This window comes from Lissotriton helveticus, chromosome 7, assembly GCF_964261635.1.
Source record: "Lissotriton helveticus chromosome 7, aLisHel1.1, whole genome shotgun sequence".
NCBI classification, from domain to species: domain Eukaryota; kingdom Metazoa; phylum Chordata; class Amphibia; order Caudata; family Salamandridae; genus Lissotriton; species Lissotriton helveticus.
Window position 1 is genome coordinate 68,070,734 of NC_136068.1, and position 16,606 is coordinate 68,087,339.

The 16,606-nt window shown below is 45.0% G+C and overlaps 1 protein-coding gene across 1 annotated transcript in view; it reads right to left on the reverse strand.

Annotated features, from left to right (window-relative positions):
• Positions 1-16,606, reverse strand: part of LOC144768072 (solute carrier family 2, facilitated glucose transporter member 1-like) — a 72,424-nt gene that overhangs the window by 18,278 nt on the left and 37,540 nt on the right. The window contains exon 5 of the mRNA XM_078651460.1: positions 24-128. Coding sequence (XP_078507586.1) covers positions 24-128 — 105 coding nt within the window. The remainder of the gene's footprint in view (positions 1-23; positions 129-16,606) is intronic.

A 16,606-nucleotide genomic window follows, 5' to 3' on the forward strand; every position in this document is an offset into this window, starting at 1 on the left:
GCAAGGTAGTCCAACATACTTACAGCAACGATGGTGAAGATGATATTGATGACTCCAACCCCCATAGTGGTATACATGGGGCTCCCAACTCTCGCCAGCGTGAACAGCTTTGTGGAATAGTTGATTAGCTGCCAGGTTGTGGTTGGGAGAGAAAGGAGAAGATGTAAGAGGGATGGAGGGGGAGAGCACAGAATGAGAGATCCTCAGTAATTAATTTACATTATACTATTTTCAAACAGTTTAGACATGCACCCTGTATGAGCTACAGAAAACCAGTAAAAACAGCCCAAAAAAAAAATAGTAGTCAATTAATCATTATCTTGTTTATTTACAACATAGCCAGGCTGAAAATGAAGGGATAAACAAGTGGGTTAAATGTCGGCTTAGCATGGAATACATATATATATATATATATATATATATATATATATATATATATATATATATATATATATATATATATATATATATATATATATATATATATATATATATATATATATATATCCCTCATATCAATTGATGGTGCTGGACATTACAAGTCTCTATACCTGCATCAATTACGATGATGGCATAAGGGCCCAGCAATATTTTTTGAATAAGAGACAATTGAGATTTGCTGAGCATACTGCAATGTTATTGGAGTTTACCAGATTCTGCCTTATAACATTTTCTTGTCTGAGGACAAATACTTCCGACAGGTCTCTGGCACGGCGATGGGCACCTGCTTCGCCCCCAGCTATGCACACTTGTTCGTTGGCTGGTGGGAGGAGCAGGTGTCCAAAATCTATGAAGATGGCAATATGACAGGCGGAGTTATCGACGATCTGTTCATAATATGGCAGGGCAATTTAGAGACCGCTGAAGGATATATCAGTGATCTGAATAAGAACAATGTGAACTTACACATTTCAGGGACAGTGAGTTCAGTGGCAGTGGACTACCTGGATCTGAAGGTGTTTGTGACAGACAGGCAGATACACACCGCATTATATCGTAAAATCACGGCGGGTAATTTGACCCTATATGCAACCAGCAATCACCCACCCAAATTGGTGCAAAGTATCCCTTACGGAGAGCTTATGCGATTGAAGCGGAATAGTTCACGTTCATGTGATTTTGAAAAAGCAACCCAAGAGTGTGTATAGAGATTTTCAAAAAGAGGGTATGATAACCAGCTTTTGGAAAATACATTAAAGAAAGTAAGGGGAATCCCTAGACAACATCTTCTTCACAATAAACTAGCAAAGAAACGTAAATCAGATCGCACACAAGAAGGCAAGTTTAGGATGGTCGCCACCTATTCAGCTGAAGCTAACCACCTAAAACGAATGCTTAGAAGAAATTGGCATATTTTAAAAACTGACAATGTCATTAGTGAGGACATCCCAAGGTATCCGTTGGTGACTTTTAGGAAAGCTCCTTCACTGAAAGACAAATTAGTGAAGAGCCATCTGAGAAAGAATCCCACAGGATGGGAACCCTGAGAGAAATGTGGAGGTTCTATCCATGTGGGAAATGTAAGGCCTGCTCAAATAGTAAAAGGGTCCTTGTTACAACTAGTCCTAATGGTATGTTCCGTCCACCCCTTTTCCCTGCCCCTTGTTGGACTCTTCCACCCTGAAGCTCATTGTGGAATGTTGGTGTGTAAATTAGTGAGGAGAGTGGATGGTCATTAAATGGTACCTTTCTTGAATCTTCCTGCGTCCTGTCATCATTCAAGAATTCCAACACTGGCGACGGAACTGCGCAGGGGGCAGAGGTGTCCATCTCCCCTTTGAGTACTCTCTCCATACGTGTGAGGATTACATTTCAAAATTGTGGACGTTTTCGCCAGTAGTGGCGAGTGGAACCATATTGTGTGAGGCATTTTGTATCTATGCCTTTTGGAACTGGGTAAGGCGTACAGTCAGTGTGGGATCAGGAGAATAAGTTTAATTCCTGTATGTTTGGCTTGCGGAGGTGAACTGAAACTTTTATAAAACCGATCGAGAGGAGGAAGTTTCCGCTGTGTGCGCATCTGTTCACGAACCGTGTGGAAGATCATATTTCAAAGCACACTTTGTCGCAAGCCCCACACGTACTTTTTCCGCTGTGGAAGCTCCGTGGTGTACCAGGTGTATGAGGAGAAGCAGGAGTGCTGTCCGGTCGTGATGGTCTGCTGCGGAAGATCGGCGAGTGTTTCATTCTGCTAAAGGAAGGTTTCCCGTCTATTTCATGCGGCTGTGTCCTGGGTTGGCGCCTGCGCTGGTTTTCCCTCTGCGTAAGATTTTCTGGAGCCTGACAGGATTTCTTGACGTCTTGAGGAGAAGTGTCCCTGGTTGGCGCCTGCACTCAACTTCTTTGTCGGACGGGAGGAATATCATTGCCGGGGTGTCGAGTAGTTTCTGGCCGCAATAAAACTACTGCGCACCAGGAACTCAGGGCCGTATATCCTCCTTACTCGCCTTAGAGACCAGCTGTATCTGGGTTTCCGATTTAGCCGGCGCACCAGTAGCAAAGGATCGGCTTTTTCATTCAGGTCGTGGGAACTCCTTATCAAGGCAAACGAGTTTAGTCGGGTGAGAATTTAAAATAAGAACTGGTAAAACGGGGAGCAGTTACAGACTATTAAAAATACTTGGATTTAAGAGGTCTCATATTTTCCAAAATAACTATAAAACTGCAGCGTTTTGTGTTCTTTCAGCACCACCAAAGTAAATCTGGGAGCTTTTCAAAATAATCTTGTTCCATATATCCTTTACATGTAAGCGGCACAGTATATATTTACAGTTATTCTAAAATGCAGTGTGTTGTATCCTTTTAGCATCACCATTTTAACCAGGGGACTGTTTATTTTTCACATGTAAGCTGTGCAGTACGGTAACTACATATTGTTATATTCCCTTTGGTTATTGTTCCAGGGTCTCAAATGGCAGCAGCAAGCATGAACCAACCCCCGCCTTTCCTGAATGATATAGGGGAACCCGAGATTAGTTGGAAGGAATGGGTAAAACTTTTTGAATCATATCTGATAGCCATAGGTGGTCAAAGGTTCAATACAGTAAGAAAACAACATATTCTGCTGCACAATTTGGGTGTACAAGGGCGTAAGGTATATGAATCTTTACCTGTGCCTGAGCAAGAGGGTAATGCTGTTGGAGAGGTAGACGTATATGTGCAAACCTTGGAGAAGTTAGAAAAACATTTTGGGGATAGAATCAATGTGGTTTTAGAGCGTCACAACTTTTTTAAAAGGTGTCAAGGAAAACAGGAGTCAGTACAAAATTATATTGCAGTATTGTGGGGACTTACACAGTTATGTGAATTTGGTGATCTCACAGACTCTTTAATAAGAGATCAACTGGTAAGATGCACAAATAATCCGCGCATCCAGGAGAAACTGTTGGCAAAAAATCCAGGGCTCAGAGAAGCTATAGAAATTGCCAAGTCAGTGGAACACACAGCTAAGTGTGTGAAGGAAATGAAGCCTGATGGGGAGACAGTAGCTACCATTGATAATCAAGAAGACAGGAATGACGTGTATAAGATGAAGTTTAAGGAAAATGCTAACACCAAGGTAGATTACAAAGAGAAGGGTCCCAAGTGTTACCGTTGTGGTAGCAACAACCATTTTGCCACCTATTTCCAATGCCCAGCCAAGTATGTCACTTATAAGAAATGCAATAGGAGGGGGCATTTTGCCAGAGTGTGTCGCGATGGAGAGTTGCACACCAGGGAACATGAAAAGAATATGGATAGGGCCACTAGTAGAGATATGAAATGCATTGAACAAAAAGTAGAAAAAATTACTTTGCAAGTGAAAGATGTTGATGACACTGTGAATTCTATTTACCCAAAATGTGATGTACTAATTAATGATGATTTGGTTGAAATGTTTGCAGATTCCTGTTCTCCGTTCACTTTAATAAATAAGGATGATTATATGTCCACAGGCAAGAATAAGATTAGTAAGCTTAAATCCCCAGATATTTCCCCCTCAGGATACAACAAGGGTAATATTCCCCTTTTGGGCATGAAAGATGTGCAGATACAATTCAAGGATAGGAAAACCTATGGGACTGTATATGTAGTGACATCGGGTTCCAACCTTTTAGGATGGGTTCATCAAAAAGAGTTGGGAATTATACTGGATCCCAATAGTGTGGAACAAGTGTTACTTACAGAGAAGTTTCATGGGGGGGAAAAGATTTGTGATGATTTCAAACAACTGTTTAAAGAGGAACTGGGATGCTTACACAATTTTCAGCATAGGATTAAATTAAAGCAGAATGCTAAACCTGTGGTACATGGTCTGCGAACTGTGCCTTATAAATTGGGAGAACCCTTAGAAAATGAGTTGCAGAAGTTATGTGACATGGATATAATTCAACCCATAGACTGTTCCGAGTGGTTGGCTCCGATAGTTCTGGCGGCCAAACCCAATGGAGAGGGCATCCGCCTCTGTGTGGACTTACGCAGTTTAAATGACTGTATTTGGGTAGAGAGACATCCCTTGCCAGTAATAAATGAAATGCTAAGCACCATGGGCCCTGCAAGGTATTTCAGCGTAATAGATCTATCCATGGCGTACCACCAGATCGAATTACATCCAGATTCAAGGCCGCTCACGGCGTTTATCACGCCTTTTGGCGCCTTCATGTTCAAAAGAATGCCTTTCGGCCTTGCATCGGCTGCTGCAATCTTCCAAAGAGCCATGCAGAAAATTCTGGACGGTGTGGAACGCACAATGTGTTTCCAAGATGACATATTGGTCTATGGAAAAAATTCAGAGGAACTTGATGGTGTATTGAGGCAAGTCTTCCAAAGACTCACAGATGCTGGTTTGACAGTTAAGAAGGAAAAATGTAAGATAAAAGTCCAGCAAGTGGAATACTTGGGCCATTCGATTTCGGAAAAAGGATTTAGGCCAAAGAGCAGTTTGCTCCGGGCGGTAAAAGAAGCCCCCAACCCAAGAAACAAAGATGAGTTAAAGTCATTTTTGGGACTCATGGAATACATGTCAAAATATGTGGAAAATTTTGCTGCTAAGTGTGAATCCATGAGAGAGATGTTAAAGAAAAACAAGGAGTTTGTGTGGAACGAAGAACAGGAGACTGTTGCTAATGCCTTGAAGGAAGATTTAGTCAACTCCCCAGCCCTTGGAACCTTTGATGCTACCAAGAAAACTATTCTGACAACTGATGCATCAAACTATGGACTAGGTGCTACTCTAGTTCAGAAAAACTGAAATGAAGAAAAGATTATTGCCTACGCGTCTAGAAGTCTCTCTCCACCAGAAAAGAACTATTCAGTAATCAAACGAGAAGCCTTGGCGTGTTTTTGGGCGGTCAGACATTTTAAGTTTTTTCTATGGGGTTTAAGATTTACTATACGGACAGATCACAAGCCCCTCACATATATTTTTTCAGTGAAAGGTCTGGAGAACTGCACCCCACGCATCAGCAGATGGATACTGGGGCTGGAACATTTCAATTTCAAGATTGAACATGTGCCGGGCAAGGAAAATATCATTGCTGATTTTCTATCTAGATCACCCCTTCCAGAAGAAGATGTTACAGAGGAAGCTCTGGACAGTCCGATAATGATGATGGATTTTCCAGCCATCACGGAAATGGAGTGGGAAGATGGAATGAAGAAGGACAATGAGCTCAGTGTCCTAAAAGAGCTGATCAAGAATGGATGGCCAAACAAGAAGAAAGATGTTGAGGCAGAAGTGGAAGAATTTTGGGAAGTCAGAGATGAGCTAAGTACCATAGGAGGGAAAGTTTATCGAAATAATAGAGTGATACTGATAGAGCAAGATTTCGCATCGCGACTTGCCCGAGTCAAGAACCTCGAAAATGTATTATAATCTCGTAATTCCAATTGTTCGTTTTACTAATTTTATGTATTTTGAATGTGCGTGTGTATCATAGTGATGCTTGCCTATGTGTTTCACTAATACGAATAACCCTTGTCTTTAAAAATGGATGCTGCTTGAAGTCTGATTCTGCGCATGCGTTAGGCATAATCACGTGACATGACGCAGTCACATTTGGAGGGAAAGGGTGCGCATGCGTAATAGCCATAAGATGGCCGTGCTTTCTAATAACGAGGTGAAGCTTGCACCGCTGCTTTTGTGATTTTGTCTGTTGCACTAATAAATAATTGCATAGTATATTTTTATAGTGATAATTCATAAGTACACAATCATGTTATGTAGTTTATTCATTTATTTCTATGTTTAATTTGTTTTCGCTTACTTTTCATGTACCATGGTAAACGGGGATCCAACTGGGTCGAGAGCCACCTTGAGAGTCCTTTCTGCGCATGACCACGCAGCCCAGGCAGCAGTAGCCTTGAGCGGTGGAACTCAGCCAGCTGGCAGTCACAGACAAGATGCTCCTGAGAACGCCACCTCTGACCCAGGAGGATAGAGAAATTGTGTTCCCAACTTGATACAATGACATTATTCCTATTGTATTCTGCATATTCTCTCATGGGAACCCCAATCTTGCTAGGCGGTACCTTAGAATGCAAAATAGGACTTGAATAAGTCTGTTCTGATTGGTGTGTTAACCCATCCTACCTTAGGACCAATCAAAATTGGGGATTCTGATACTTTGCAACATTGGGGGGTGGTACACTGACCCAAAGGAGTATATCTAGCCTAGGTTTAGCTAGGGAAATTGTCCGACTTGTCTGAATAGCTGACCTGTCACTGACCCAACGCACTCAATAGGTGACTGAATATACAGAGCGCTGCGGAGCACTCTGTTCGAAATTTGACCATAGACTAAGGTTTTACTAAACCTTAAGTGCTGGCGGAGCACTTTGCTGGGAAGTTCGCTAACCCAATCGGGGTTCCGACTGATAGCTGCAGAGAGGGTGGAGCGCAGGCGTTGCTTCCGAACTGCGGGTGCTGGTCGTGTCCTGGTGGTCCTGTCTTGATCCTAATCTGGGTTTCCTGTCCTGTCCTGGGGTGTCCATTCTGCACCTGCTGTCCCATTGATGACTGCTATTCCTTGGGGTATTTCCTGTCCTTAACTGACCCGTGGCCAGGGTTGGTTTTCACACCAGTCTAGGTAAATATCTTGCCGAAAACTCTAAACTGCACCTTTCTATTTTTCTGTCTTTGCTTCAATAAAGACATACTTTGCATATGATAATTTTCCATGCTTTTCTGCAACCATTGCATATCATAAAGTTATTTGCATTTAATTTTATAGCGTGTTCCTATGTTACCCTACCTTTTAGAAATCATTTTCTCCATTGCAGTTTGCAATTTCCTGATGTGGTCTATAATTTTCTCTTATAACATTTAACTGAAATACTTTACTAGAGTTATAACGTGTTTCACTTTACACCCTTACTATAGCTGTTAGGACTCCTAATTTCCCATTCATATTCATGAAAACTGTTTCCATAGTAAAAATTCTGATTATTGACTGTCTTTACTATAAACGTTATGATTTTCCAAAACTGAATTCTAGATAAAGAATCTTAAAACTTCCCAGTTGTCCGTGGTCATTTGATGAAAACATCGAAATTATTTTTAGGTTGGGTTTTGTATTTTGCTGCCTTTCCTTTTACAGCTAGCTCCCTGACCCATCATGGTCATAGGTACCCGTAACGGTGGATGGTAAGTCGGGTACACTGAAAATAATCGAAAGGGACTCATGATTATTGGTAGTAGATTGTAAGGTCATCTGATCAATGTATATGATAAATTGAAGTATATGGGCCCGAAAACATAAGTGGTGAAAATTATTGGTCGGGTGACCTGCGATCTCTATCAGTAATTTTCTGGTAGCATCGAGGATGGTTAGGGAATAGCTAAAGGTTAGGTAGGACTAGTTAAGATTAACTAAGTTGGATGCTGCTAATGAGAGTAGACAATTCGAGTGATCTGATCACTCACTTGAAGTGTTTGCTTTAAAAATTTTGAAATGTTTTAAAATTTATTTTATTTATTATTTATTTATAGATTTCTAAAGCGCGTAGTCACCTCCAGGGGTATCCCAGCGCTGAACCTGTTACCACCAGTGGAGGATAGTCAGGAGTGGGATGGATGGCTCAGGGAAAGAGTAATGTTTTGAGAGCCTTCCTAAATTTTAGAAGGTTAGGTTCTGTTCTGAGGCTCAGGGGCAGTGAGTTCCATTTTTTCCCGTATTGACCGAGAGGCGGCGGCCACCGAACCGGGCCTTCTTCACCTTGGGGACCGTGATGAAGTTCCCATGTTCGGAGCGGAGCGCTCTTGTGGGTCGGTAGGGAGTGATCCAGTTCCGAAGAATAGGGGGGCCAGCATTGTGCAGTACCTTGTGGGCCAGACATAGGGCCTTAAAGGTCACTCTTTCCCTGATAGGGAGCCAATGCAGCGTCCTCAGGGCGGGCTTGGCAGATGTTCTTGCCGGGGTGTTTGTGAGGAGTCGGGCTGCGGCATTTTGGGCTTTTTGAAGAGTTTGGAGTGCTGCTTCTGGGGATCCTAGGTATATGGCATTACAGTAATCAAGCCTCGATAAAATTAGGCCTTGGATCAGCAGGAGGCGCGATTGGAAAGGCAGTAGGGGGAGTACCTTCCTGCATGATCTCAGTAGTCCGTAGCAGATGCCGGCTGTTTTTCTTGCCTGAGTCCTAAAGGAGAGATCAGTCTCTAGCCACACTCCGAGGCTCTTGACCTCAGTCTTGGGGGTGGGGGGTTCACCCATGCAGGCGGGCCAGATGTTCGGGGGAAGGCTCGTGGTGTTATGCCCTAGGAGCAGAATCTCTGTCTTGGAGCCATTTAGCTTCAAGGCAGAGTTGCTCATCCACTGATGTACACTGGTTAGACAGTCGTGGAGATTAGAGGGTTCTAGCCTGGGGTGGGAGAGCGTTACCACTAACTGGGTGTCGTCGGCGTAACTGACTATGGATACTCCATAGGGTGACACCAGTTCCTCCAGTGGGGCCATATACACGTTAAACAGCGTGGGGCTCAGGGATGAGCCCTGAGGCACGCCACACTGGAGGGGAATGGAGGGGGAGCGGCTTTCACCTTCCCATACTTGGAAGGAGCGTTGGGAGAGAAAGGATGAGAGCCATTTCAGTGCCCTGTCTTTTACCCCGATATTATCGAGACGGTGAGTCAGGACCTGGTGACTGACCGTGTCGAAGGCCGCACTCAGGTCCAGGAGGACCACTGCCACTGATCCTCCTGTATCGATAATTTCCCTGGTCTTTTCTACTGCAGCCAGGAGGGCGGTGTCCGTGCCCTGACCTGGTCTGAAGCCCGTCTGGGAGTCGTTTAGGAGATGGTTTGACTCCAGAAAGTGTGATAATTTTTTATTTGCTAGTTTTTCTGCCACCTTGCCTATCCAAGGGAGGAGTGAGATAGGTCTATAGTTGGAAAGGTCGGCAGTGTCTAGCGAAGGTTTTTTAAGGAGTCCTTTGACGATAGCCTCTTTCCAGTTCAGGGGGACTTCTCCCCGTGCCAGTGAGGTGTTAATAAGGGCTGTCAGTTGAGGGACTATGGCCTGAGAGATGGATTTGACGAACCGTACCGGCACTGGGTCACTGGGGGCTCCGCTCTTGGTTGAAATGAGTGCGGCCATCACTTCCACTTCTGTGACTGGGCCGAGTGCCGCTAGACGTGGCTTATTGGTTGTTGGCGGTGGGTCCTTGGATTTTATGATGTCGGGTTTAGTGACAGGAAGGGAGGTGATGATTCTTTTGATTTTTTCGTCAAAGAAGGCAGCCAACTTTACGCATTTTTCCTCCGCTGCTTTGGGGTCCATAGGTGTCTGTGGGGGGTCGGGGACATAGAGGAGCTCTTTAAGGATGGAGAATGTCTCCTTAGCTGAACAAGAGGAGCCCTTTATTTTTTCCTCGTAGAAGGCCCTTTTTGCTTCGTGGAGGGCACGTTTGTATGCTTTCATGTTTGACTGGTACGCATTTTTCTCTGGTGTCAACTTGTTTCTCCTCCAAGAACGTTCGGACTTTTTGCACTCTTTCTTGAGGGTGTTGAGGGCGGGTGTGTACCAGGGAGCGGGAGTGGCCCGTTTGACGTGTTTTAGGGTACTGTTGAGGGGAACAAGATTGTCCAGGAGAAGGACTAGCCAGTCGTTAAATTCTCTGTCAGCGGAGTTGGGGTCCGTGGGCAGGGGACTCATGGTTTCCCGGAGCATGGATTCCCATTCCTCTGGTATTAGCTTATACCATTGTCTGGTGCGTATCCTCGTTTTCTGTTTAGTAACAGTGGTGGGATTGATTGACCAGTGCATTGGAATCAGCATGTGGTCTGTCCAGGGCAGAGGGGTTGGGTCCAGGGTCTTTAAGTTCTTAACGTTGGTGAGGATAGGATCCAGAAGATGGCCTTTCTCATGGGTGGCTTTAGTATTTTGGAGGTGGAGGTCGGCCGTGTTTAGGTCAGAGAGAAGGTTGGATGCGGCATTGTCCGCGGGATCCAGAAAGTGAAGGTTAAAGTCCCCTAGAAGGAGGAAGTTCGAAACTGAAATAGTTTTAAGTGAGATGTAATCCATCAGGGTACTGGAGAATTCTCCCAGTGCGCCCGGCGGCCGGTATACTAAAACTCCCGAGAGGGAGATAGATGGCGAGATCTGAATGGTGAAATTACAATTTTCGCAATCTTTGATGGTTCCCTCTTCTATTCTGCATTTGAGATGGTTTTTGTGAATTATGGCTAGGCCCCCACCTCTCCCGATAGGTCTATTAAGGCCGCAGATTTGGTAACCGGGGGGTGTTGCATTGACCATGTCAAAGTCAGTGTGTGGGGTCAGCCATGTTTCGGTCAGGAACAGAATGTCTAACATCCGGTCCTGAATGAGCAGGTATGTTTCATGAGCGTGTTTTGCTAGGGATCTGCAGTTCAGAAGGCCAAGGCGGAGTCCTTGGGGAGTTTCTGTGTGCTCGGGTGTATTACAGAGGTTGCATCCTTCGAAGGGGGTGTCTTCCTTAAGGATATATTTGCACTGAGGATGTTTTATAGGATTCCGGGCGAGCAGTGCATCTCGGGTGTAAGTGATACGTTCCCGTGAGTTGGGCAGAGTGTCTAGGCCTGAGGCCGTCTGGGCCCGGACGGGCCCAGACGGGCTTGCCTTTGGCGCGCCTTCGGCGCGCTGACGGCGCGCCCGCTGCGCCCGTCCGCTGCGCGTCCGGTATAAGCACATGCTTATCAAGGGGATCGGGGTTTAGGGGGCGTGGCCTCGAGGGGGCGTGGCCTCGCGTCTCGCGGTCGATGGCGGCGAGAGGGATCTGGGAAGTGAGATGCAGCAACAGCGCTCAGTCAGCTGTGCAGCGCGTGAGTACCCCAGAGGTTCCTAGATGCCAAGAGCGGCGTGCGTTTAAAAACACAGGTATGAGTGACACACAAAATATTTAAAAATGAAGCAACAAGACTCCCGGCTAATTCGCCTCAGGAGGAAAGCAGGTTCTGGCTCTAGCGCTAGTGATCAGCGCTTTTAAGGCGGGTTTAGGGGGCGTGGCCTCGAGGGGGCGTGGCCTCGCGTCTCGCGGTCGATGGCGGCGAGAGGGATCTGGGAAGTGAGATGCAGCAACAGCGCTCAGTCAGCTGTGCAGCGCGTGAGTACCCCAGAGGTTCCTAGATGCCAAGAGCGGCGTGCGTTTAAAAACACAGGTATGAGTGACACACAAAATATTTAAAAATGAAGCAACAAGACTCCCGGCTAATTCGCCTCAGGAGGAAAGCAGGTTCTGGCTCTAGCGCTAGTGATCAGCGCTTTTAAGGCGGGTTTAGGGGGCGTGGCCTCGAGGGGGCGTGGCCTCGCGTCTCGCGGTCGATGGCGGCGAGAGGGATCTGGGAAGTGAGATGCAGCAACAGCGCTCAGTCAGCTGTGCAGCGCGTGAGTACCCCAGAGGTTCCTAGATGCCAAGAGCGGCGTGCGTTTAAAAACACAGGTATGAGTGACACACAAAATATTTAAAAATGAAGCAACAAGACTCCCGGCTAATTCGCCTCAGGAGGAAAGCAGGTTCTCCTGTTGTTCTTATTCTTATACTGTTATATGTATTTATCTATTCATTAGTAAAACGTCTTAAGTGTTGTCAGAAATCCCCGGGGAATTGAATAGCGAGTGGTGAATAGAATCCACTTGCTTTGAGGTCACTGGCTTTCAAGGAAAGTTAGTGCAGGTTAGGCAGAACTAGAAGCGCTAACTAGGGTTTCCTGAATGTATGATTGAATAAATGTTAGTAACGAGGTTCATTGGCAAAATTCCTATTGTGGCATAACCTAGTGAGGGTCACACCGGAAGAGTAGCAGGTTCATCGGAGCTTGGGTGAAAGCAGAGGGGCTCGCTGGTGAAACTTTAGGCTTAGATATATCCCAGAAAAGTGGATGAGTCTAGGGAAGTAGCAGGTGCTCCAATGCTAGTGTGAAGGGTAGGCAGAAGAGATCTACTCGTAGAGTGTGAAAAGTAAATGGAAGTAGTTTACTTGCAGTGAAACTAATTATTTCCTGTCTAGACACTTGAGCACAGTGGCGAATGTGTATTCGTTGTTAAATAACCAAATACTAGCACTTTAGAAAGAAAGAAAGTTTCCGTTACCTTGTAAAGGAGGGAGTCAGGCGCGAAGCTGCTCTGACGTCACTCTGTGCCGCGCTGGGATTGGTAGTCACAGCGGATTAGTAGCGGAGCTGGAATTGTAAAGGAGGGGTGAGTGCCAAAGCGTGAGAACGGTCTCGCGAGAGGCCGCGCACCCATTGGTCGAGATTATTTGAACTCGTGCATTTCATTGGTTGCACAAAATATAATAGACGCACTGGGATAGGAAGTGAGTTTTGTAAACAAAGTCACTCGTAAAAATCGTATGTGGCATTCGTATAGACCGCATACCAGACCTGATCCACGGCATATGGGATTTGAGAACGATCAGTGGAAAGGCGTTAAAAACAACATTATGTACGGAAATAAGAGAAAAGTGTCTCTTGTAAACAAAGTGAAAAATTATTTCAAAAAGGACAAGCCGATTAAAACTAGAGAAGGTGTTGTCATACCGCCACCCAACACTCCCGCATCTTTCATGATGTTCGATAAAGGGTACAAACACATGTGTATGGTTGGAGAACTGGGCAGAATACACGAAAGATGATGGAGTATTGGCTTTTCCGTTAGAGGGTACCTTTAACAGTAGGATTCTATTCAATCTGAGAACCCGAATAAATGACTTACATCCCAGACCTAGGTTGACGCAGTATGAAGCACTAGAGGAATGGGAAATCGAGGCTTTTGAAAGGGATAAGCCCCGAATGGATAAAGGGTTAACTAAATTTTATCCAAAATTGAAGCAGGAAGCCCGAGCCAAAAAGATGAAACAGTGGAGACAGAATATGATTGTAGAGGACTGTTTCCCATGATGCCAGCATGTGGTCCTCCTGGGGGGGAGAAGAAAACAGAAAAGTGCAAACATTGGGTACCTATTGGAGAGTCGGATGATGAATTATTAGATGACCTGTTTATGAGAAGTCCGCCTCCTTATAACGAAAGAAATAGACCTTCTAGCGAGGGGGATAATTCCCGAAGACTTCATCTTCAGGATGAAGCCCGATCTGCCAGCGTAGGAGGGGGTTGCCCCATACCTCCTTATACCGAGAGCTTAGGTCCCGTAGATACAAGAGATATCTATTCAAGAATATCAGCTAGTGGAGAAGCAAGATACTCCTGTGAAAGCGATTTTTCCCCGAGACCTCCCTACGAGGGTGAGGCGAGACCATCAGGTTCAGGAATGCCGTTCTTACAGCCTCTATATCAACAGGAACCAAGGTCCCTAGGTACAGGAAGCTTGTTCCCAGGACCTAATTATGGTGACGGACCAAGTGAGACACATCCCACTGCCCCGAGTTATGCTCCCACTCTGACCCCGCAGGTGTTACATGACAAATCCTTAGAGAGATTATTGGAAGAAAAGGAGCGAGAAGTTCTAGCAAAAGAGAGAGCTGAGATAATTCAGAAAATTTCCCAGTTAAATACCAGTCCTGAAGCATTGACAATCCCAGTAACAATCGGACCCGTGGTTCCGTTGTATGGGGACCGACGCGAAAGTCCAAAACCTCCAGTCATTACCCCAGTCATAGCCCAGCCAAGACCAGAACCCTTAATTGTAGATGACCAGACAAGTGAGTGCGAGTCTGAGGTCTCGCTATTGGATCTGCCCAATAGAAATACAGTGAAAAGGATGCAGAAAAGACATAACCCTTTCAACACAAGGGAGATTCAGATGGAATCGACTTCGGGTACTAAGAGTGTCACGTTGGTGACTCCTGAAGAAATTGAAAGATGGAGTCAAGAATTAGAGAAACAAATTCCGCAGACGAAACCTTTAGATCTCTACAAACTGAGAGTAGAAATAGAAGAACTAATGGCAGGAAATGTAGGATTAGACAGATTAAATACCTACTCTGAAGAAGAGCTGTTGTTTATTTGCAAAAGTCTTACCCGAAATGCCCGAGTACTTCATGAAAAATTGACAGATACTGCTGCTAGCATGGGAATAGATATTTCAAAATCGAAACCCTTGCAGAAACCATACAGAGCAGAATTTTCAGACAAAGATTTGGAAAACCTGAATATATCAGGGAAAAAGGCACAGGTCAAGGAACTATTGACAGTGTTGCAGAAATGGGGAGACGTAGAAAGATGGAAAGCAAGATGGGCCCAAAAGAAAGATGAGGCCAGGTCTAAGCAGGTAACCCCAGAATTCGTTTTAAAAGAAGCAGACAAACCAGAACAGTTATGCCCTATGCGCGAAGTGCCAGGAGGAAAATATGTACATGTTCCATGGTCCAGACAGGATATTGTGTCCTTTACCAATGACTTCCCGAAATTACGAGAAAAGCCCGTCGATTGGTACCGGCAGGTAGAAAGATTTGTAAAGGTGCAAAAATGCTTGTGGAAGGACCTGGATGGGTTCTTCGACATAGTGGTCCCTATAGATCTGTGGACGGAGTGTAAAATCGCCATAGGTTGGCCTAGTGAGGAATACCCGAGGGACTCAGCAACAGGAGAACCCTCTAAGGAAGTGATGAAAAAATATGACCAGGTAATTCAGCATCTGAAGCTAAAAGTGCCCGCAAAGGAAACTGATTGGACCAAGATATATAGAACCACGCAGGAAAGGGACGAGACTGTGCATTCCTTTTATGAAAGGCTGTTGCAGGTGTTCAAAACGTACAGTGGTATAGATAACATCGAAATGAAGGACATGACGCATTTCATTTACAGGTTTGTAAACGGTTTAAGACCCGAAATTTGTCAGTGGATAAAAGATAACAAAATCGGTTGGCAGTCCAAGAAAATGGATTAGGTCCTACGGTACGCAAAGTACTGTGAGGACGAAATGGCAGAAAAGAAGAAGGCCCTGAAGGAGAAAGTGATGTGGGCTCAAGTAAAGCTTGCAGAACAGCAGGAAAAACAATTGAATAAGTTAAATAAAACTTCTCAGAACCAAGGCCCTGGGGGTGGGGGTGGAGGAAAGCCCCGAGCAAAAATGAGCAGAGAAGAAGCCAAAAAGAAATTTCCCTGCCACCAGTGCGGGGAAATTGGACATTGGAGAGACGAGTGTCCGTATTTACAGTCCGATAATACCCAAACCCCTGATTTAACTCCACAGACGCAGAATGAAAAGCCAAGAAAGACCCAGCAGCAGGTAAAAACGATTCAAATACCCCGAGCGCCAAAGCCAACTTTTAAGGGAAAATCACCGCAGGGAGATGATATAGAGATCTGGGGGGGCAATGAGAACAGAAATGCAGCAACTTCGCAATATTTGTTAAATGACACCTTTTTCTGTGACGACGAGTACTGACGGGGCCTGAGAGGGGAGGACAAGGAGTGCGTACTTGGCGCCTCCTTGCCGGTAGACCAGTCAGGGCCATACATTGAAGGAAAGGTTGATGGAAATGATGTCACCTTTCTATTGGACACTGGTGCTACCCGTTCTACTGTAAGAACAGCAGACGTTCCAAACCTATCCCTCTCGGGAGAAGCAATCCAAGTAGTGGGAGTATCTAATCAATTGATTAGTACACCTGTTACCGAGCCCATGGAGATCTCAATAGGGAACTTCAAAGAAATGCACAGATTTGTCGTCTGTGATACCAGTCCAGTGAACTTACTGGGACGTGATTTGCTGTGCAAAATGAACTGCACTATCTTTTGCACACCAAAGGGCGTTGAGATTCAAACTCCAGACGGAGATGGTATTTACAAGCTAATGTTAGTCCGACCTGACTCAGAAATTAAACGAATGACTATACAGGACTTACCTGAAGAACTCCAAAAGACAGGGAAATCAGAAGTATGGGACTTTACTGGAAAGGATGTAGGATTAATGGCCAATGTAGACCCAATACAAATAGCCATAAAAGAAAATGCAGCCTACCTCAATACTAAGCCTTACAGAATGAGTGCCGAAGTGAGAGCAGGAGTTGCCATTGAAATACAGAAATTGCTAGAAGCAAACATCATACAAGAAGTGATGAGTAGCCCGTGTAATTCCCCCATAATTGGAATCAAGAAACCTAGTGGCAAGTACAGAGTAGTGCAGGACCTGAGAAAGGTAAACAAAATTGTGGTTCCTTGCTGTCCGATTGTCCCAAACCCAGCAGTGA